General features: G+C 51.3%; 1 protein-coding gene across 1 annotated transcript in view; it reads right to left on the bottom strand.

Annotated features, from left to right (window-relative positions):
• Window positions 1-15,920: 15,920 nt before the first annotated feature.
• The window catches only part of Irx1 (iroquois homeobox 1), a 30,066-nt gene continuing 23,101 nt past the window's right edge, over window positions 15,921-22,885 (bottom strand). Inside the window, exon 4 of the mRNA XM_023706911.1 lies at window positions 15,921-16,572. Coding sequence (XP_023562679.1) covers window positions 16,554-16,572 — 19 coding nt within the window. The 3' untranslated portion in view covers window positions 15,921-16,553. The remainder of the gene's footprint in view (window positions 16,573-22,885) is intronic.

The raw sequence follows: 22,885 nt of genomic DNA, 5'->3' as shown, positions 1-22,885 counted from the left end.
GCCCTGCACCTGCTTGCAGGCGCTTTAATCCACTGAGCTATTTGGCCAGCCATTATGATGTTCCTTTCATCAGAAACTATCTCTGGTCAGTTTGGTGGATGGGTAAGCTGGCCTTGACTATGGTATGGTAAGAAGAAAAAGACAGACTTGGATTCTGTTATCCAGAGACACTTATCTGCCAGCCAGGCCCATGGAGAGTGAAGGAAAAAGGCACAGGTCCCTGAAGAAGGCAGTCTCTGGTGTTCATGCAATACACAGCATGTTTCATGCAAAGAAAACAAAATCCCTGTGAGTAGTGACCATGCTTCAATCAAACAGCCGCTTTGTCACTACAAAGTTAAATGTCACTGATCCTAAGGCTGTATCTGCATTTGTTCTCAAATTTCATGTGCAGACAGACAAATGGGAAGGGTTTGTGCTGGTTTCATTTGTATTCCTTTTAGAGTAAGAGAGATGAAAATAGCAAGTGGTCACCTCGGCGTGGGTAGGGGACACACAGCCCCATGCACAGAGCTTGCGTGCAACACCACAGTCCAGCCCCTGCTCCATGGGCTCCTTGGGCACACATTCTGGGCTTCATGGTTAGTGTCACCGCCTCCCTCCAGCACAGAGAAGGCTGGGTAGGTTGTCTCCCTTTACAGCAGCTGAGGTCTGGGGCCTCAGACGCCTAAGAGGCCAAGTCCTCCACATGTCTAGCCCACTTGTTCCTGGTGGCCATAGTCTCCTGGTCAATGGGACACAAGTGTGTGTTGCAGGCCTGGGTCAGTGAAGGGAGGCAGGGGCTTTGCTGTTGTTCCCAGAATGGGAGCCCTTGTCAGAGCGTCTCCTCATCTCAGTGCATTCCCCCACATCCACAGCCAGGCCAGGCCCGAGTCTGCGAGGACGCAGATGGACCTCCACAACCAGCTTCCTGACTGGCCCCTCCCTCAGCTGCTGGTCAAAGGGCACCCCGTTAGTGGAAGAGCAGAGGTGCTGGTCCTGCCACAAGTGAGTTCCTTCTCATTTTTGAAAGCAGAGTTATCCTGGTGACTGTGAGAACCTCAGAGCTATAGAAAAATCCAGAATTTACAAAAACAAACTAAAAAGATTTGCAAAAATTTGCGCTGCGTATCGGCCTGTTACATGCAATAACAGAAACACTGGTTGGGTATATCCAATATTGTTTGGACAAGATTCAATTCTATTTTTAGGGGATTTCAATTTCCTTTCCCATAAACTCTATGAAATACAGTATGTGGCATGTTTATAGTGACCCTTTTGGAAGCACTACACTTTTGAGCCCTTTAATAAGTCTAAATGAGATGGTCCTCCCTCACCTAACTGAGCAAATAAACAGATGGCCGTGACCATCATCGGAATTAGGCGCAGGGTCCCTTTCTCTCCTCGTTAACATCCTCAGGTCCTCCCTTCACCAGAACAACAGCTCTCCAAAGACGATTCTCGGCCATAAAGACGATATTTAGGGCCAGCGGTGATTCCATTCAATTTATTTCATTGACAAGACTTATAAATAAGAAAGTGTAATTTCCAAAAGCAATCATGAAATTTACTATGCAAACGACGAGCCGTAGCCCCCTGTGCCCTCGCTTCTGCTCACAGCCGCTCAGGCTCTGCACATCATGACAATTTTACAGCACTTTGCATCTCTGAAGCACTCTGCAAAATTAACCAATTTATTCTCAGACAGGGAAGGTGGTCACTTCAGAGCGGAAAGGACACACAGGCTGGGGCTTTGCCACATGAATGACAATGACACCAGAGCCCACCTTGGATGCCGGCTGTCCACTGCCGTCTCCTGGCATGGTTTGCACACCTTCCGTGGAGAGGAGGAGTCCTTCACCTGCCCAGGAGCAGTGGCAGCAGGGTCCCAGGTCCTGGGACAGGAGCACAGCCTGGCTGCTCCTGCAGGGCTGCTAAAGCCTCCACCAAGGGCCCCTCCAAGAAGCGACAAGACCCCACATTGCTGGAGGGCTCCACCTTCCCCCAGGACATCTGCAGCAATGTCCACATGAGCCTGCCTCATCCCCAAGGAGAGCCTCTCTGCTGCCTTTGGATGGGTTGGAGCTCCTCGCTAGAACTGCTCCTTCCGCGAAGAGCAGTGTGCTTCGAGGGATGCCTTGGCAGGTCAACAGTCTGCTATGTTTTGAGCCCCAAGTGCAGTATTTTAAAAGTTGCCTTCCCATCCATGATGACAGTAAAGCATGAGCTATTGGCATGTACCGGAGGGGCCTGGTGGGCGGAGAAGTCACTTCTGAAGGGAGTGTTCCATGGCCACACCTTGCTGGAAGCCACAACACTCTAGATGCAGAGACAGATTAGGGGTGCAGGAGCTAGGCAGGCTGGGGGTGGGCATGGCTGCTGAAGCCAGTGGTGTTGCACAGAGCACTCTGAACTTGCGGAAATGTCCCTCTGGAGGCAGGAGGTGACTCTACACCTCCATCACATCTCACAAACCCACACGCACTCACCAGTGATTGAACACTGAGGGGAAACGGGCCCGTGGGCCCCCTCATCACCACCAGTCTCTGCTCATGACCTTGTGTATGCACCACGCTGTGAGTGGCGAAACCAGGAGGGAGGCTGTCTGCATCACTTTCTAGGGCTGCTCACCGATCTGTAGTCATCACATCATAGGGTGCAGATGCAGCTGCACCCAAAGGTGAGCCTCCCACGCTGCTCCTGGCTGAGCAGCTGCCTACTGTCCTCCACATCCCAGGACTCCAGGGTCTGTACCTCGCTCCCTCAGGGCACTGGCCAACCAAAGCTTGAGAAATGCTTCCTGGGGCGCTGTTAGGTCCTTGAGCCGGCGTGACCCTTTTGTGTCCCTGTGAGCCACTCGCAGAGTCAAGCTTCTCTCCGCTCTCTCTGAGGGGTGATTACCTGAGACACAGAGCCAGCTTGAACACAGAACCTTGGGGAGTTGCCTTCGCCCTTCCTCACTCTCTACGAGAATCCTCTGGCCACTAGAGGACTACATCAGGCCACTGACCAAACCCCCTAGTGACTCCCTTCTTTCTGTTCACAGCCTGGCAGGTCACGTAGGCAGCCCTGCCCCCACATCTATGGCTTCAACCCCTGTCCAGGTCAGCCCAAGTGTGCAGACAGACTCTAGGATCAACAGCAGAGTTGAGGGCCTCCGTGGTACCCAGTACCAGCACTCGGGAACAGCTGAGCTCACCAGAGTAGACGTGGGCGGGTGGAGCCCTTAAGACTGCTGGTTTCAAGCAGGCAGCCATCCGTGGCCCAGAGAGGTCCAGTGCTGGGCTCCTGCTGCCTTTGTAAGTTGGACATTTGTGTCACTGTGGTACTGATCAGAGTCCCTGAGAGTCCTGTAGAGAAGTCCTACAGGGCTGACATTTTTAGCGTTATGTTTCCCAAGCCTACAGCACTTCCTAAGAGCTCAGGTGCTTTCTGAGAAGTTCAGTAAGCTGGGCGAGGCCAGGGATGTGGGGGCTCCAAATACTTGAGGTTCAGAGCCACTCCAGAAAAGCAAATGCCAAGTGGGTAGGAAGCACAAGGTGTCAGTGTGTCAGAATTAAGGAAAGGCGCTGCTTATCGCTCCCTCCTGCACTCTGCTGCCACCAGAACAGTGGGCCACTGCGGGTAAGCAAGCTATCTGGAAGACCAGGGCTCTGCAAAACAGGGAGGAGAAACCCATTTCTTCCTCTCCAGACACACCAGCCACACACTGAACATGGGTTTAGTGACATCAGTTGGTGGGTATTCAGATTCAGATTTCCTCAACTGTTCCCATAGCCATCACCAAGAGCTCTTTCTTTTTGTCTTAGACTGCTTAGGTTTTGGTTTAATTTTTATTTTCATTAATACATTTGTGTGGTACAAGATGAATTCATGCATGGTGGGGAGTTAGGTGTGTGCGTGACACATATGAATTCTCTTTGTGTCTCCTCATCTCCCTCTGCCTCCTGGGCCTCTAACAATTTGCTCACTGTTTCCTATTTTGCTCTTTAAATGATTTATTCTTTAAGCTTCTCATGTGAAAGAAGCCACGGGATGTTTCAGCTGTGTGTCTGACTTACTCCCCTAATCCTGTGTTCATTCACTGCACAGCGCAGTGCAGGACCCAGCAAAGGCATGTGGGCTGTGGGTGTGGTGTCTCTTACTTTCCTTGCCACCAACTCCCACTCGGTGTTCTTTCCTGGTCGGGGTGCATTTGAAAAGTCCAGGACAAATGCCTTGGTGGCTTGGCAGTCTGCTGTGTGTTCTGTTTCCTCACCATCAGACATCATGAGAACTATGTACGGCCACTCGTTCCATCCCCAGCTCTTTCCCAGGTTTTCTCCCTTACGGGTCATTATTTGTGGGTGAGGATGGGTGAGGGAGCTCACGCTCTCTTGAGCTTGGAGGAAAGGCTGCATGGGGACCAGAGCCAGGCCATGGAGTCACAGCAGGAGCTGGCAGGAGAGTTGGGGATTCTCATAGGCCCAAGAAGTGATACCCCAAAAAAACAAATTGCAAAAAGAAGAATGTCTTGCATATTACTATTTTAAAAAGATAGAAGGCAAATGCATGTCTATGTTACTTATTTTTGTGAAAATAAGCACAAAAAGCTACAGTGGAAGCCATTACAAATGATGTTTATAAGAGGCAGAGAGAATTATGGGAAGATTGAACAACAGCCTTTAGAGATTCCTTCATGTTGTTTTTCCTTGGAAGCATGTAAACGTTTTTCATGGTTAAAACAATAAATCCAGTGGAAAGCAGTGGCCAGCGCTGGCAGGGGACTGGGAAGCTCTGTGCCCTGCTGTTAGGAAGAGACTGGCAGAGCTACCTGGGAAGGATTGTGGTGAATTCTCCAAACATAAGCATGGAATCCCCGTACCCCTAGGTGTGCACCAAAAGCGACCTAGTATTGTGATATAAGATCCCCAGTCATGGCTTCCCTGTAGCATTATTCACAGCAGTCAGGAGGTGAAGCGCCCCACAAGTCCCTCCAGGGTGAATATTCCCCAGGTGTAGAAGGACATGCTCACTACCCAGGCATAAATCAGAAGGAAACACTGCCGTTGGCTGCAATATGGGAGCAGGAATTAAGATGGAGAAAGGCAAATGCCACACGATCTCACGAGTCTCACTGATATGTGGAATCTAGAAAAGCAACCCCATGCTAGCCTGGAAACCCAGCATTCTGGGAGGCTAAGGAAGTAGGATCGTGAGTTTGAATCCAGCCTGGGTTACAGCAATGCACTGGGGCCTTGCCTCAAAATAGCAAGAACAAGGTTTTAGAAAAGGACAAAGGATGCAGCTCATTGGGAAGTCCCTGGGTTCTGTCCCCAGTGCCAAAATGATGATGCTGGTGATGCTGATGCTGATGCTGATGCTGACGGGGACGGTGATAACACAGCGTGACCTCAGTACTTATGACTAATTGGGCTCAGGGAATGCAAGAACTAGCAACAATCAGGAGTACCTGCCAAATTGTTTTGGCTCCAAAGGGTGGCAAGATTTTAAAAAATTGTAAGAAATTAAAAAGGAGAAGAGAAAAAAAAAACCTTTAAACATTAACTGCTCCTCTCTCTCTCTCTCTCTCTCTCTCTCTCTCTCTCTCTCTCTCTCTCTCTCTCTCTCTTTTTGCGGAACCAGGGTTGAACTCAGGCCCTTGTGCTTACCAGGGAAGTGCTTATTCTACTGAGCCATCTCCCCGGCCCCTGCTCCTTTCAATAGACCGGCAGAAATCAGAGTACAATTTTACAAGATATCCTGCATATGTACAGCAATATGTCTTTTTCCTTCCTTCTTTCTTGCTCATGTCCTCATTCCACTTCTTCCTGCCCTCTAAACAGATTCTTTCCCTTTCACAGTATCTGTTGTACCTTTAGATGTTATTTACTCTTTCAGGTTCTCATACGAGGGAGACAATATAATGTTTACGTATGTGGGTCTGATTTATTTCACTAATGAGCATGTCTCTAGTTGCATCCATTTACCTACAGAAGCCTCAAGTTTATCTATTCTTATAGTTGAGTGATACTCCATTGTGTAAAATGCCACTTCGCATGCTTCTATCTGGTAATCTAAACAATTAATTTGAAGACATTATCCGATATGACAACTCTTGTTGAATTCCTATTATTTTGTTTAGTGAATTATGTATCATTTCTAATGCATTTTTTTACTATTTTTTATTCTCCTTAAAATAATTTTTTAAAAGAATACATAAAGATTGTTGAGCTCTGGAAAAATAAAAGGGCTGCTAGGGAAGAGGCAATAAGCATCAAGTTCTAGCTTGCACAGCAAGTACCAAATTCAACACCTTTCAGAGCAAAGCAATTCTCCCAGACCAAGGTTCAACTTAAATAATAAAATTAAAATGCTAAAAGTAAAGGTCATTAGGCAAACAGAAAGAATGGGTGGGGGGAAGGGGTGAAGGGCAAAAGGTGTAACCCTTCAAGTACAGGATGAATAAGTCCTCAAGACCCATGTGCAGCCTGGGGTGACTGTAATTAACAACCCTGAGTCCTATGACTGGAACTGGCTCAGACAGTGGATCTCAACGGATTCAGCCCTTATGCCAGTAAGCAGTATGTGTGTGAGGTAGCACTTGCGTTAACAAACCTGAATGCAAAGATTATTTTGCACACACTATTGATATATGTATCATACTGGACACCCTAAATGTATACAGTTTTGTCAATAATACCTCAATAACTCTGGGAAAAAACTTAAGATAATAAAACCAAATGTAAAAGCAATATGAAACAGCAAATTCTTACACTGAATTCTCCAAGAAATAAATACAAGTGCAATTCAATTTTAATGCATACAAAACACAAGGAGTGACAGTATGCTCTCTAGAAGGAGGCTCTGCTCCAGGACAGGCCCGGCATATGATGGTTGTCTCCTAAGACACTGGTGCTCCCCAGTGTCACTATTGGGTGACATTGCTGTCATCTTGGTTAGTGGATGTACAATCTGTCGCGGTTCAACAGTGACAAGAAGGTGGCTGGCCCTGCACCTGAATCCCATGCTTTCAGCCCCTTCTGGGTGCACTTGTTGGTGTTGTCACAATGGAGCGGAGTGGCCAGGGTGGAGTGCAGGGGTGGAGAGCTGAAGCCAGGATGGCCCTCTTCCGAGGCCCTGGCCCTTGTTTCAATTCTTTTTTCCAAATGGACTTCGGTGGCAACAGAAGCCCTAGCTGACTTCACTGGGGAGGGCCCATGTTTTTGCTCTAGGATCCAAAACCCAGCGAGCTGCCTCGGGCCAGGACCTGACTATGCCCCCAGCAGCCCTGGGCCCACGGCTGACCTGCTCCGAGCTTGCGTCCCAGAAGGGCCACTGAGGAAGCGAAGGAGCCACTGCTTGTTCTATTTCCACGTGCTGCCGCTACGTGCCAGGCGCCCCTGGAAGACCATTTCATGGCGACAGATGTGGCTCAGAGGCGTATAAGTGGCCCCTGCTGAGCACAGCAAAGGGCTGATTTCCTGGGCTCTAAACCCTGACACGGCGTTTGCTTCCTGGATTCAGACGAAGACCATGAAAATGCACAGGCTCAGACGTCTCCATTAGACAGCTCCAGAGAGTCACGTGCTGGACAGCTCCCCTTGTGCCCAGCGTAGTCCTCCCACTCTGAGAGTCCAGTGACACCCTCCAGGTGGCAGGTGAGAATAGCACCTGCGTCCCTGACGTCTCACTGGAACTCTTAATGAGGAGTGGGATGCCAGGTGTGTGGCTAGCTAATGTCCTGCATCCTCAGTGTAGGCTGGACTTCACAGCAGGCGTGGCGTCTATCCATCAGATGCGTAGTGAAATATGAAATATGCTATTTCCTGACTCCAGCCCACCCAGGGATAAGCTCAGCAGTATGGGCAGATTCAAGAGGCTGCTGGTCTTCCGCAGTCTTTCTTGTCCCCAACTCACAGGTTTGCAGGGGGGAAGAGATAAGTTACCGAGAGGAGCAAGGTACCGAAAGTGCTAGAGCACTGGACAGGCTGAGTTTCTGTGCTCAGGCTCATTCCTTCAGCGCAGCACACAGGGCATGCAGGCAGACAACACGGGTTACGTCATCACGTACACGCCTGAAGAAGGCAACTCATGCGAGTGTCTGATAAGGAGCCCACTCAGGCTGATTCCGCGCAGAACTCTTTACTCTTCAAATTAGCCTTTGCCACTTTCCCATGCTTGAAAGGGAAAGCAATGGGGTAGAGAAAATTAGACAGAAGGCTTTCTTACAGCACAAAATGAATCCATTCTGCAAGCTGTCGGAGGGGTCTTCAAGTTGGGAACAGCAGTATGGCCCCTCATGTATGGATCTGCGCTCAGGTGCTAACTGAAGCCTTCCTCATGAGATTATGGAGTGCTGTAGCCTGGAACACGAGCTTGTCTCCCTCGTACTGTGCTTAGCTTGCCCTGGAACTCTCCCAAGCTGCACCCAAGGATGCCTGCTGAGAGGACTGGCTGCCCATCCTGCTGGGCCCAGGAGCTGCTGGGCTGCAGGTACCCTTCTCTTCTTTTCCTGCTGGATTCTTCTTTAGCAGGGCCATCACAACTGGCCAAATAGTCCTAAAACACATTGCTGGGAAAAGCATTCAGACTCTAAGTTAGAAATACTCAATCTAGGATAGTACATTTCAGGAAGCTTTAAATTAAGGTGAAAATGGTTGCAATCAAGGTCTCAGATTGTTTCCAGTGCTTGACACTGACAGAGAAATATGGGGCGGTGAGTTACGGATTGAGATATTAACTTGTTTTGTCACTCCAGGGAATTCTTCAGAGCACCAATCAATGACTCCTTTAGATGCTTCAATATCTTCCCTAATGGACTCATTTCAGGGGTGAACATTCCCCAAATGAAATAGAGGAGAAATACCGGCAACTCTTTTGTCAGGCATGGTAAAATAAAGCTCAAAAGTGCACACTGAGGGTAATAATATTAGCAATGGTGGGTTCTCCACGGAGCTCAAGGACATCCGCAGGACTGAGGTGTCCGTTGGTCCCCTGCAGGGGCCCTGCAGTTGTAGAGCACAGTGCTGGTGGTTGGACACCCTCAGCCACTCAGGCCGCTGGCATTAATTTCTGAATTGGAGCAGTGCTGCCTGGCTTTATGGAAGGAGGCTACCGAGGCAGCCACACAGAGTCCGGACCCCTGGGAACAGGAATGCTCTGCTCAGCTATTGCACTGCGGGGTCTGAGTAGGCCCGCCCCAAGGGAATCAGGGGGTCCTCAGAGCTCAGTTGCCTTGTCAACGAGACCAGGGAAGAACAATTGGACAAAGTCCCCAGCCCGTATTCTGCTCCGGCTCCATGTGACAGATGGTGCTGCCCCCTCCTAGCTCACAGAGGCTTTACTTCACCCCTTCAGTATTCCCTCCTGCAGAATGGGAGCCTCCACCCACAGAGCTGCAGCAGCAGCTGTTGCCCACAGCAGATTGTGGGGGGCAACCAGGAGCTTGGGGCTCACACATTGGCATTGGGACTTCTTGCTTTTCCTCCCAAGTGTGTTCCTAGAAGCACCCCCCTGATGTCCTTGTAGTGGGTGACAACCATCCCAGAAGTCATCGCTGCCCTTCAGGCTTACCCAACCCCACTGTGCCCAGGTTTGCATGGCTCTGGTACACACATGGCCCCTGAGGGTTGTGAACTGACAACCGCTTTGCACCCACAGCTCACGAGGGACTCGGAATGCCAATCCTCATCTTCTTCCACTTTGCGCTCAATGCCCCATCACCTGTGCAAGGGCGAACCTTGATCATCCACTGCCTCTTTGCTGCGGGGAGGGGCTAACACCCTTCTACAGTGCTGGTGGGAATGAAAACAGGCACAACCGCTATGGAAATCCGCATGGAGACTGCTCAAACATCTAAAACTAGGAATTCCACTCAACGCAACTTTTCTCCTTCTAAGCATCTTCCCCAAAGAGCTAAGGTCATCATATTACTGGGATCTGTGCATACCCATGTGTACAGCAGCACAACCATCGCAGCCAGATGACGGGAGCAGCTATGTGTCCAACAACAGACAAATGGATAAAGAAAATATGTATCTACACACATTGGAACATTACTCAGCCATAAAGAAGGATAAACGTGAGTCATTTGTAGGAGAATGGATGCACTTTGAGACCATAATTTTATTTTTTTATTTTTTTTCAACACCAAAGACCATCCTTTATTGTAACAGTAGGCAGTAACATCTGCAAGTATACATTTATCTTAAGACACAGATGCTCCTGTTTGTTGGGTAGGTTAATTAAAAACACTCAATGCATGCTTGTCCTAGAAAAAAATGCCAGATACATCAGTTCTCTTGAGAAGGCCTCTGATACAGGAGGGAAGCAGCTTGTTTCTTCTGTAGCAAATGATCCAGTCACAGAAATTCTCAAACACAATCAGTGGCAGCTTCCAGCCCTCTGCCTCCTCCTGGGCTGTGCTGCTGCCAGCTCTAGAACTGCACTCCAGTGCTGTCCCCAAACCTGGGGACACAGGGTAAGGCTCCAGAGCAGGAAATGCACGAGAGCGTCCGCCATGTCTGACCCAAGGCCAACACACTCCAACAGGCTTGGAGCAGAAGTTGGTGGGTGGCACCTCTGTACACAGGCCTCACAGGTGACTCAAGACATCTGTAACACTAAGCTTCTGCCGCTCGGCAACCCAGCTTTTCAGGTTGGCGGACTCCTCGTGGAGGCGCGGCAACAGGATGCTGCTTTCCGAAAGCTCACACTCCTGCGGCGACGGCCCTGCATGATCACTGTAGTGAAAAGGTGAGACCATAATTTTAAATGAAATCAATCAGGCACACAAGCATAAGTGCCACCTGATTTTTTCTTACGTAAGAAAACCAGAGCATAGATGATTTCATGAAAGTCAACATAATAGGCACACAGTAGGAAATGGGGAGACACAGGTCCTTTCCAAATAGGAAAAGAATCTAGATTTGGAGAGAGGAGAAAGAGAAGAGTGGAGATGTGCTGTGCGTGTGTGCTAGCACCCTAAGATGAACGCAGTCTTCAGGCACCACAAACAGGGGCTGAGAAATATTTGGACAGTGTCTCCTACTTGCAGCATAACCCCTCTTGGGCCCCAGGGTGAACGGGGGAGGGGGCAGTGTCCGGGTCACCATGACGCCATGCGTGGCCTGATGCCAAGAATAAACCATGGCTGGTTCTGCCAGGTGGGAGCCTGTGGCTCTCTGTGAGGATTTCTATTTAGGTGTCACCACCAAGTGAAAGCACTGGAGCCCAAAATACAGCTGTGGTTTCTCCCAAAAAAAATACAGAGAAATATAACCGGGCACCAGCCAGACCGAGAACCCATCAGGGTGGGTTGGGTCACAGAGTGGAGCTCTGTAAAAAAAAAACAAAAAGATGAGTTTCTGTGGGCGCACAGAGAGAAACTATCTCATGGAAGGTTCAACGTTTCCAAAAATGAAGCTCATAAAATATTTTTGAGGAACTGACTCTGCTTTCAACAATTGTTTACTAGTTTTTATAGCTCAACATTAACCAAAGTCATAAAAACATAATGACTCAGACTGAGAAAAAGTAGCAGAACTTTTCAATTTGCACTCCCAAAATAACACTCCATGGTTTTAATGTTTACTTGAGATTGTGTGAATGTCCCCAAAATGTGTTATAATTTGTTGTAGAAATTAGAATCTGTTCAAGAAAAAAATAACATGCATTGTATCTCTGCCTGATTTACCACCCATAATCCCATAACACTGTCCTTTGTCCCCAATCCCCTGCCCCAGGTCCAGCTCAGCTAATGAGGCTGGCACATGACAGGAGCCTCTCTGGTCAGACACAGACTTTTAGCACCCTTTTCCCACAGCTGCCTGACACACAAAGCAAGTGTGCGTGGGGCAGACCTGCTGCACAGACAAGCATCCTACCTGCACCAATTTGAAGGCTGAATTGCTAAGGGTTGCATAAGATGAGGCTGCCCACAAGCCAGCACAGCAGGTGCTCCTGAGAGGGAAAAAGTGCCCCTGAACACACCACACCTGCATCCCACCTGTGTGAGAAGCAGGGGATGCTACTGTGGGTCCCTGCCCAATACTGGCTCCAGCAGAGGAGAGGAGGCTCCCTGGAAACCCAGAAGTGGCCAGACTAACAGTGAGCACCTGGTACATCCCTTGGACTCCCTGACATACTGGCCTCCACCTGTTCTTGTCCATTTTTCCAGAAGGTCCCCTGGAGGACCATGGGCGTCCAAGTTCAGAGCTGCCCTGCACAGTCCACAGGAGCCCTGGAATTGTACATGGAGTTGGCACTAGACAGCACACAGCTGGGGGCTTGCAGGAGCTGGGTCACAGCTTTGCCCACCTGTGGCAGAGTAGGGATAGAGACAGGAGCGTGCCATACCCCCTGTGCTGAGTAACTGAGGCAGCAAGAGCCAGGACCAAAGACAGCTCAGCAACCCCACTGTGGCCAGGGATCTGCTCTGAGTCTGTAGGGTGGACTAAAGTGGTTGCCCCACCTCTTGGCCATCCACACTCATAGATTCCACTGAGAACAGTCCAAATCCCTCGAGCCTGCAGAGCCAAGAGGAAGGTCACACTCAGGTGAGAACCAATCCTGCCAACTCCAGACTAGTGGTGCTGCTGGCTGGCATCCTACCCTGAGAACTGTGTTCCCTAGGAAGGTGGCAGAGTGCAGTGTCCAGCAAATACCAGTGTCATCCACCACGAAGTCTCATCCTGGACCCCAGAAATGCAAGGAGTTGGGGATCAGGAAAGGCAGAGGTGGGTATCTTCAGTTGTCCTGGCCCCTCAGTGTCCTGAATGGATTCATGAGTGACTCTCTCAAGATGATTTTGATTTGGGGGAAGAGCCAGAAGTCTCATGGTGCCAGATCTGGTGAGCAAGGTGGATAGGGACACCACTGTGCTATTTGAACCCACCTTTCTGTTAGAAACTGTGCAGAAGCATTGACTGTATTCTTTATCTTGCCGTGAAAACACACACAGAAAATGGGGCTCCAGAACTGCATCAGGAAGTAGCAAGAACAATGGGATGAGTGTGTTCAAAGAAACAGGGCAGATTTTGAGAGGGGCTCAGGGTGATGAGACTTTTACTACAGTAAGGCTCATAGTGTGAACACTCACACTATGTGTTGGTCACCCTTATAAATGGGCAAAGTGAGACAATGAGAAAGTTCTTTTATAGCTTGGTGAAACTAAAGCCCCCACCCCTTTTCCGGTTTTGTTTTGCAAAAAGTCTTCCAGGCAGGTGCATTCCTGTATGAAGGAACTGACCACATGTCATAGTTACTCTTCTTGTGTTGCTGGACAAATATCCGGCATGCAAAATGAAAGAAGGAAAGGTTTATCTAGCTCACAGTTAGTGGAGGTTTCGGTCCGTACTCAGCTGGCTCCAAGGCAGAGTGGCACATGGCAGAGGGCAAACTTTCATGGCAGCAGCAAAGAGCTAGAGTGCAAAGGGAGAGGTAACAGCAGCTCAAGCAGCTAGCTTCTCTTCCCTCCTTACATTGTAATGCAAATCACCTGCCCCGGGGCAGGTGCAGCATCCACACCCACAATAATCAATCACAAACTCCAGAAGCCACCCCACGACTGCATGAGGCTTTGGGGAGACACCTAGACAAAAACCATAACACCACATTTCCCCAGCAGGGGTGCTCTGTCCCCACCTAGGGATTGCAAAGGACAGCAGATTCCAGCTATACCTGAGGGACTTTGGGCTGGTGGCCCTTGCTATGCACACGCAGGCCTGTGCCTGCCTCCCAGGGAAGGAAGAACCACACTCCCTGGGTGGAGACAGATCAGCATCCTGCCGCCTGCTGAGCAGTGCCTGTTCTTGGATTTGGCACTGATGCCTCCAGTCTTGTGTTGATGCTGTGTCCCCAGGTCACATGGAGCGACATGCAGGAGGGCGGGCAGGCAGCAGTCTTCCCCGTGGGAATCCTGTCAGGCTCCTTTCCCGCACAGAGAGCCCTGGTGGTTTTTGGACAACATCTAAGAGACCTCAGAGCCCAGCTGGCACCTTTAGAGAACTCCACGGCCCATTGAAGGTGTTTGGCAAACAACAGAAAAAGACCATGGCTGTGCCCACACCTGTCTGTTTGCACATATGCACCTCGTGATTGTAAGGACACCGATGCTTAGAGAGAAGCACACAAACCCCTATGAGATCCTCTCCAACCCTAGTGTAGCATGGCAACTTCCTGCCTCTTGGTTGGTGAGCAAGGAGGAGCAGGTAGCACTGAGGAGGAGGAACATATTCATAATAGGTCAGGGCCAAGTAGGAAGGTCCCTGTTCCAAAGATGGACTCAATGATGGGGCATCTGGTCCTGACCACTGGGACAAGTTGGGGGTGACAAGTTATGACAGTCAGTGTCTGTCTCACTTGCTGTCTGATGCAGGCTCCAGGAACTCCTGACATCCTCACCTCCCCCGTGAGTGTTCCCAGGAGCTCCTACCCCAAAGACAGAGCCCCACCACACCATCAGGGACTTGACCAGCAGAAACTCCTGGATGGAACCAAGCTGGGATGGTGCTTCCCAGGTTTGAGATTGTCTCTTGTCTGCCCCAGCCTGGAGCAGACAGACCAGCACTGCTGGCTCCCACAGCACATCCAGGGACTTTGGCAATAAATTGCCACTTAGATTCAGCTCTTTGAAGTGCAGTTTGGATAAACTGCATCATATCATGGTGAAAGACTCCCATTTTTGATTATCTGACTGGACTGGAGGAGCCCACATGTGAAGGAGGAAGAGTAGGACCAGAAAGATGGAGCTCTGCATGCCCCACAGCCTCCTATGCCTCCGGAGCCCACTAGGGCTTGGGGTCCTTGTTCTCTACCTCTCTCTCCCCTTTTGTTTCATTCCCCACAGCTCCACATGCTTAGGGTAGGAGCAGGTCCCATCTGGCCAGGACAGCCCCAGTCAGGTGCACCTGGAACCTGACCCCCTTGCCATCCCTCCTTCCCTTTCTTTCCCTGGTCCCTGCAGATGGGAGGAGCTCCAGGCCTGCAGTTTCCCAAGCCTGGTGCCCAGGAGGTAACTTGCATGAGTCTTGTTCCCTCCTCTGTCCCCCGAAGCCTGGGCGTGGCTGACTGAGTCACACACTTCTTGCTGGCTCAACCCCAGAGTGGCCCCTGGTCCTTCTTCAAATGCAGCCCAGGATGGTGTCACAGACCTTGGTTCACCCAGGGGACGAGAACTCGCCATTCAGTCTTCCAAACAGAGCCCTATTGGAACTGCACCTGAGAACTGTCTTCTGCAGAGGAACTAGGCTCATGAGGTGAGGTTTTAGCAGGAAGGGGATCAGGAATCCCCACCTTAGCGCACCTTGCCTTTGACTGTGGAGGGCAGATCCCTGTGAAGTAGCTCTCACAGGACCCTTGTGAGAGGTGTGATGTGACAGTCACTCTCAGGCACTCTGGGGTCGGCTGATGACCCAAAGAGGAATGGGGATGGGAGGAAGGGCAGGCTGAAGACCTGCCTGAAATCCACTCCAAACCCAGGGGAAGCTTGGGCAAAGGAGACACTGCAACGGGGTCAGGAGCGCAGTGGTTCCACAAAGGCTCCAGGCAAAGGCCGGCTCTCCTCTTCCAGCCCTGGCCTGGCTCAGGGACCTGCACTTGCTTTAGTGCCACAGCACCCCAGGGAGTAGTGCCACGGAGCTACGCCCCTGCTGGGGCCTGAGAGCAAAGGCACCCAGAAAGGGCACCACACTGTGACTCCAGGTTGTTGCTGTGGCCTCCAGGCTCCAGGGGGAGAACAGCATCCTAGGAAGATAGCCCCACAGGTTGGGAGGTGTGGGCGGGGCACTGTTTGGGTAAAGCACCCTTGCAGGTGGGATGGAGGCAAACTCCAGTGACGTCACGAGGATTGGGCTGAGCAGTGTGCCACACTGTCCCTGCAGGCCAGGACACTGTGTTCCCAAGATTGGCCCACCAAAGAAACAGCCTGGTTTATGAAACCAAAGTTTGCAAAACCATTTTATTTTCCCAAAATAAAGAAAGGGGAATTATAGGAGCCATGGGCACTGTTGAGGTCCCGATCTCACCCCTAGGTCTCAGTGTCCGAGGCTGTCCTGACTGCCTGAAGCCCGGTTCTGAAGGGAGAATGTGAGATCCTCTGTGCCCTTACCCAGGATGGCGTGAGAGCCCAGAGACATCTTTGTAAGCAGCCTCCATATTAATTTTAAGAAATCGTCGTGAGGTGCTGCTGGCCGAATATGGAATTGTGCAACACAAAGGAGACCCGCCTTCCAAGCCTTCAAACTGCAGTGAGCTAAGAATGGTGTGCACAGGTTAAAAGATACTGATTCAGAACACCAGGATTTACATGAAGTGATCACTCCAACTTTGATAGGGTCCTGGACTGATTCAAAACAGCAAGTTCCGCGCGAGGCTGTCTCACGCCCTTTGAAGGGGCCTTGATCTGCACGCAGTCATCTATTAATTATATTACAGATAAGGTAAATAAAAGCTCGCAGTGCGGGGATCAGAGCAGGCTTTCTTCTCTGGCAGACAGACGGGAGGCACCTGTGAAGTCCAGGCGACCAGGGCTGATCAGTATTCCGGAAACAGAGGCTGCACTTGTTTTGACACGTGATGGAGGAATCTGAAGTTCAGTGGCAGGGAGCAGACCTGAAGGGGAAGCAAAGGGAACACAGAGCAGGCTCAGCAGTCCGAGGCCAGCCCGGCGGAGGGCGGACCCTTCACTCAGGTTGGTGGACAGCCATATTCTGCTAGGCTTTATTGTCTACAGCAGTGTTAGGTTCACAGAATTGAACAGCAAGGACAGAGTTCCCACACTGCTCCTGTCCACCTTCAGAACCCACAAGCCCCCAGCCTGAGATGGGTCTGACCTCGTCACCTGCATGCACGTGTCCCTACCACCCCACACACCCGCTTTGCATGAAGGCTCTCTACATTACCCTAATTATGCACTTCATGTCCCAGGCCTTCAACGCCAACCCTGTCTTTCTCTGATGTGGCTGCTGCAGACTGAGTGGCTCATGAACTACAGAAACTGCTTGTCTACAGGTCTGGAGATGAAGCCAACACCAAGTTCCTGCAGATTCTGTGGCTGGGGAGGGCCAGCTGCAGAAAGAATGTGCCCCCACACCTACATCACGGCTCTCCCCTCAGCCCAGTGGTGTGGAGGGGAGACCACAGGGTACAGGGCCAGGGCTGTGCCCTCAGAGTGTGTGACTGCTGCTGTCTCAGGCAGGGTGCGCACCAGTGAGCTCGCCCCACCTCCCTCCTGTGTGTTTCTCCTGCTGCCTACAGGATGCTGCCCGAGGTGTGGCTCTTCCCAGGCCCTGGGCTGTGCACTGGACAATGCCTTTTCTTTATCAGCCTCCCAGCCTGTAGTGTCCGTGACAGCAGGGGAGCAGCCCAGGCAGTCCATATTGCAGTCCTCAGAGGTGCTCTGTGTCCTCAGCAAGAGGAGGGACAGGGGCTCATGGGGATGATGAAAGAGCATAAATCCCTTGACGAGTCACCACTCTCAAGGCCGGTCACATCCCTAAGCTGGGCCTCCTGGGGTGGAACCACTGCCCCAGGAGGAACCACCATGAAGTCTGGGTAAGACAAGCACTTGGTCCCTCACATAGGCCCAGGCTTCCCACAGGTGTGCCTGTCCCTCGGGATCTGACTGTGGCTCTACAGTGTCAGGGACAGGAAAACACCACCCTCCCCTTCTCACAGAGAGGTACCCCAGGTCTCTACAGGAACTTGCCACTGTATGGATAGAAAGTCACCCTGGGCTTTGGGGGAACTGCACTGCAGGCTTCTGCAGGTCCTCACTTGCCGTGCAGCTGCTCCAGAATCCAGTACCTCCTGGTGCACGGGCTCCAACCCGGCAGGTTGTGAGGACGCCCCACTTTCTAGGAGGCTGGAGTGGCTCTTCCCTGAGACGGGAAGAGCCTGTCTCTTGCCCACCCAGAGACAGGGGCTCAAGCAGCACGAAGGTACGGTATAGAGTGCTGCGGGGGAGGTGCAGTAGCAGGCATGCATGGTCACTCCTTCCAAGGCCTCTCGGGGGCCGAGGACACCGCCTTCTCCAGCGTCTTTGCAAGGTCTCCTGTCTGCTTGTATCTGTGTCCTGGTCTCTGCTTGTGGAAGGACATCGGTCACCCCAGGTCAGCACCCACCCTGCAGCCCTTGTCTACCTGGTCACCCCTCAAGGCCCCTTCTCTGAGTACAGTGCTATTTTGGGTCTGTGAGCATAGGCAGAGGTGACAGCTCAGCCCATGTCCTGGGGATAGGGCAAGCTAGCAAGTTCTATAGGGTGGAGTTCTTTGGGCCCAGAGGATCTCACCCCAGCTGCAGCTCTTGCCACCCAAAGCCACTGAGCTCAGGGTGAAGAGTTCATTCTTGCTGCCCTGCCTCAGCCTCCTCAGAGTCCTGAGAGCAGACCCCTTCAGCCTTGCAGCTTATAGAAACTGCTGGGCAGAGCCTGAAAGGCTTTCCTTGCTAGCCCTACTTTCTCTGCAGTGTGAGCCCCGGCTGAAGCCCATGCAGCCACTTCCTGTTCCCCTCGGGTTGTAGCTGATTAGCTCCCTGCTATGGGAGCTTTTGCTGAAACCCCTCAGGCCCTACAGGAAGGAATAGGGCAGGAGGGAATGGCACAGAGGCAGGCTCGTCACAGCACTCCTTTGCCCGAATGTAAGGCATGCAGGTAGAAGCCAGGGGTGCTGCGTCATTTTTTCTCATGATGACTGATCATATTAGTCGATTATGTCTGCTTGATGTTTTTCAGAAAACCTCTCCAGTAGCTGGTAGACTCCAGATGAAGTCTTCTCTTGAGGTCCTCTGGGCAGGGACAGGGCCACCCAGCTCCAGTTCTGGTGTTGGGATAAAACCCAGCACAAGGCTGGGAGAACAGGACTTGGGGAGTGGCTTGGGGTGACAGTGGTGTGGCTCTGGTGGCTGTGAATCTGAACAAATACAGTAGGAGAACTGGGACAAAAATATTTACTATAATGGTCTTTATTAGGACAACTCTTGATAAGGTGGAGTCATAGTTCAGAAAAAATCAAGAGCTGGCCATGTTGAGGAAGCAACGGGTGCTCCTGGAGAGGCTTTTAATGCCGCAGCACATCTGTGTGTCCCTGGGAGTGGGACCAGGAGGCCCCAAATGTCCAAGATCCTGGCCTCTGGTCCTACATTGCAATGTCCGGGCATCTCTCTCCAAGCTGCCCAAGCAACTGCGGAGATGCAGACTCTGAAGTTGGAGGTACCCATCACCAGGAATGCAGAGGGACAGCTTGGACCTGTGATTGCCATCTTCTCCCAAATGGGATAAATAAAAATGAAGCTCCTGGTATGGGGAACGTGGCTCCAACAAGTCCCAGACCCAAGTCTACTCCAGGATGGTGACCTCAGAAATGTGACTAAATGGGCTGAGGAGATAGCTCAGCCTCTGAGCGCCTGCCTCGCAAGTGCAAGTCCTGAGTCGGATCCCTGTACTGCATGCCTTGCTGGCCCCAGAACCAGACATGGTTGCACATGGCTATAATTCCAGCACTGAGGAAGCTGAGACAGGACGATCACCATGAGCCCACGCTGTGTAGCGAGACCTTGTACCAAATACATAAATACACAAATAAATAAATCTTTAAAAAAGAAAAAAGTGCTACCAGAATTCTCCCTCCCAAGAGGAAAGAGTCTCCACCTAGGGACCTGGAAAATTCTCTCACCTCCTGAGACCCCAAGCACCCAGGGCTTGGATGGCTCTTCTGATTGCATGAGCAGCCCTGTGTTCAGGACTGTTTTCTCACTAAAGCATTTGTTTCTTTCATGATTTACTTCTGCCAAGGCCATAATAAACTGCATCAATTACCTATTTGTAGCTACAAAGAACCCAATTTCATAAAAATCAGTTTAGCTGTCTATTAATCCTGATCTTTATATTAGGAAGGGAGAAAAACTAAAGGGGCCGGGTGGATTGCAGGGCACACAAGCACTGGCCACTTGACAGTCTCCGAGCAGTCTGTTAGCAATGCAACAATGACATTTTCGATGGAAAAATCAATTTCCCCCTTCACTCCTTTTAACCTCAGGTGCCACTTCCTTCCCTCACCCAGATCCAGATAGCATCAGTCACCATGAAAGCCAGACAGAACAGCCTTGGGCATGTCCAGGGGACACGCAGCACATCTGAACAGAGGGGATTCATTTTCCTCTGACTGCAAGGGCTGCTGGACCCAGTTGCACCTTTCAACTTTGCCTGATTACGCTACCATTCCTGGGGAAACCTAAAGCCTGTTGTTTTGTTAATAATACAAGCTGGAGAGAGCACCAGCCCAGAGGTTTTAGGGGAGATGATGACTCTATTACCCAGACACAGAGCACAAGCTGAGCCCTGATCTTGCACAGCATATAGGCTGCGTGGAGCCTACCTGAGCAGCCCAGGGCAGAGCCACAGGCAGCTAAGACGCAGGTCTTTGTGCATCTCCTTGGAAGCCTGAAAGGAGCCCAAGGTGCCCAAGGTCCCAGAGCCAAAGAGGACCAGAGAGGAGACAGTGTGGCTTCATCTGCCCCTTAAGACCTACAAGGCCCCCCGTAGTAGTGCAAGCTCCACACAGAATCAGCACAGTCTTGGCTTTGAAGGAAGATCAGGGTCCAGACAGCCCCCTCCAAATTCACAGCCTCGGTAGTTGGGGGTTCTGGCCGTGAGCCGGCTCTGAGCCTCCAGCCACTGACACAGAAGAGGGCCCGCCCACTCCCACTATGGCCTCCAACACGAGTCCTGGAAGTGGCTGGGAAGTTTTTACTATCCTGCAGGGGCAGGCCTGAGGTGGAGGGGACACCCAAGGCTCTCCAGGAAGGGAAGGGAGGGTCCATTAGACACCTGGTGAGATGCAGGGCAGTGGGTGAGGGCCAGGGTACAAGATCTGCGTCCTGAGCCATGTGCCATTAAGGCTGTTTTACGTCCTCCCAAGTATGAGAGGAAATCCAGGGAGAGAGATGACCCGGGAAGGCGCGGAATGAGAGGGCCAACCTGCAACAGGCAGCCTCTGGGAAGGGCAGAGGCCTTGTCAGCACAGACCCAGCAGTCATGGGCCAAGTGCAGGGACAGCTGCTGTGTGGCTGGGGAAGATTGAGGTCCAGACATGAGGACAGAGGAGGTCAAAGCCACCAAGAACCTGGTCAGGAGGAACAAGGACAGTGTTCCATGAGTCCCCAGATGCCATACCTGGCTAAGCTCGAACATCTCCAGGGAAGATACAGGGGTGAGCCAGCACCCTCGTATGGGGCATTGAGGGAGATGGGCGCTGTGTCTGTGAGTCTATTGCACAGGCTGGGAGAACATGCCCAGAGAGGCCCACCAGGAAAACCAGCTCCCTAAAGCAACGGAGGATAGTAGTCCTCAGGGACATGTCCTCCTTACAGTGTTACAAGTTGGGGCCATAGCTGGGAGTCAGCATGGTCCTCTTCTGTGTCAGTGGCTGGCTGAGTCTGAAGGAGCAGAGCCCACATGCCGTAGGGACCCCACTGGTCAGCATGGGATCGTTGGCTTTTCAGTGTCTCTCCTGCCCCACCAATGCATGAAGGGACTCAACCTCAGCTCCTGAGGTCAGCAGTCCAGTGGTGGAAGCTCTTCCTAGAGTCTCCACCAGGATGAGATAAACAATCTGAAAGAATCCCAGAGAGCCAATGCATAGTCCTGAAGGCACTGCAGCCAAAGGCCCACCCAGCTCACACCCCGTGTGTCCCCAGAGCCCTGGGGACACCTCGAATGCACAAGAGCAGGGTGCTGGCCTTACAGGCTCTGAGAGCAGGGAGCAGGCCTGGATGCACTTAGCCACAAACACCCAGGGAAATTGGGCCCCAGGCCAGCAGAAAGCTTTGCAAGTAGGTGGAGATAAGGACGAAGGACCGTTGTCACCTGAGGGCTGAGCTCTCCTTGTCACAGTGGGTCTGTGAGGCCTTCAGCTTCTGCAATGGCCCTCAGCATCCCACTGCGCCAAGGCACAGAGCAGACCGAGGGAGGTCCTGAGCCTTGGCAGCAGCACTGGGCAGCTAAACCAGCCGGAAGACACCTACTTCCAGCAGTGGCCAAAGGGTGTGTGTGTGTGTGTGTGTGTGTGTGTGTGTGTGTGTGTGTGACATAGCGTTTTATCCAACTCCAGGGGACATTCCTTCACTGCAGCAGGAAGCAAGCTAAGCCCTGCAGTCACACACGTGCACTCTCCTCCACACACGTGTGCAGTCTGACTCCAACAGTGTGCAAGCTACAGCACTCCAGCCCCAGCAGCGGACCTGACAGAAGCAGAGATGCGCCCTCCTCCCCATACCAGGGGCTATGGTTTATGTCTGGATGGCGTCCAAAGCCTTGCATGGTTAGGGAACAGGCTTTGAGAGTTTGTGAGTGATTCATAGGGCAATGCTATGATTAGGGTGTGAATGCTATACCAACAACAACTACAGAAACAACCCAATCCTACACCTCCACGGGTAGCCTGCATGCCTGCATACAAGAGAAGGGAGGAAGCTGGAGTCAGCCATAAGGACTGAAGCCTCCACAAACTGAGATAAATAAACCTTTCCTCCTTTAATTCTGGGCATTTGGGTCCAGGGAGATAGCTCAGGAGAATAAGCGCTTGCCTGACAAGCACAGTGTCCTGAGTTCAATCCCGGTACTGGAAAAAAAAAAAAATTTCTGGGCATTTGATATTTTATCTCAGCAACAAGAGAAAAGTAGCCAAGACAGAGAGGGCAGGTCCCTGTGACAATCCAGACCCCATCTGCAAATTGTGGCAGGCAGAGAGTTGATGGCAACCAGCATTTAACATTAGGGAGGGCAGGGAGAAAGCTCAGTGGCATAAGAGCCTGCCTGCCAAGCGCAAGGTCCTGAGTTTGATTCCTGGTACCAAAGAGAAAAAACAAAAATAAATTAAAGAGGAATGAGACAGAAATAAGCATGTTGGACACCCAGGAGGACGTTTTT

This window comes from Octodon degus, unplaced genomic scaffold (genome assembly GCF_000260255.1).
Source record: "Octodon degus isolate 3935 unplaced genomic scaffold, OctDeg1.0 scaffold00008, whole genome shotgun sequence".
NCBI classification, from domain to species: domain Eukaryota; kingdom Metazoa; phylum Chordata; class Mammalia; order Rodentia; family Octodontidae; genus Octodon; species Octodon degus.
The sequence above is the reverse complement of the archived record's forward strand: the minus strand, read 5'-3'. Positions and strand labels throughout refer to the sequence as shown.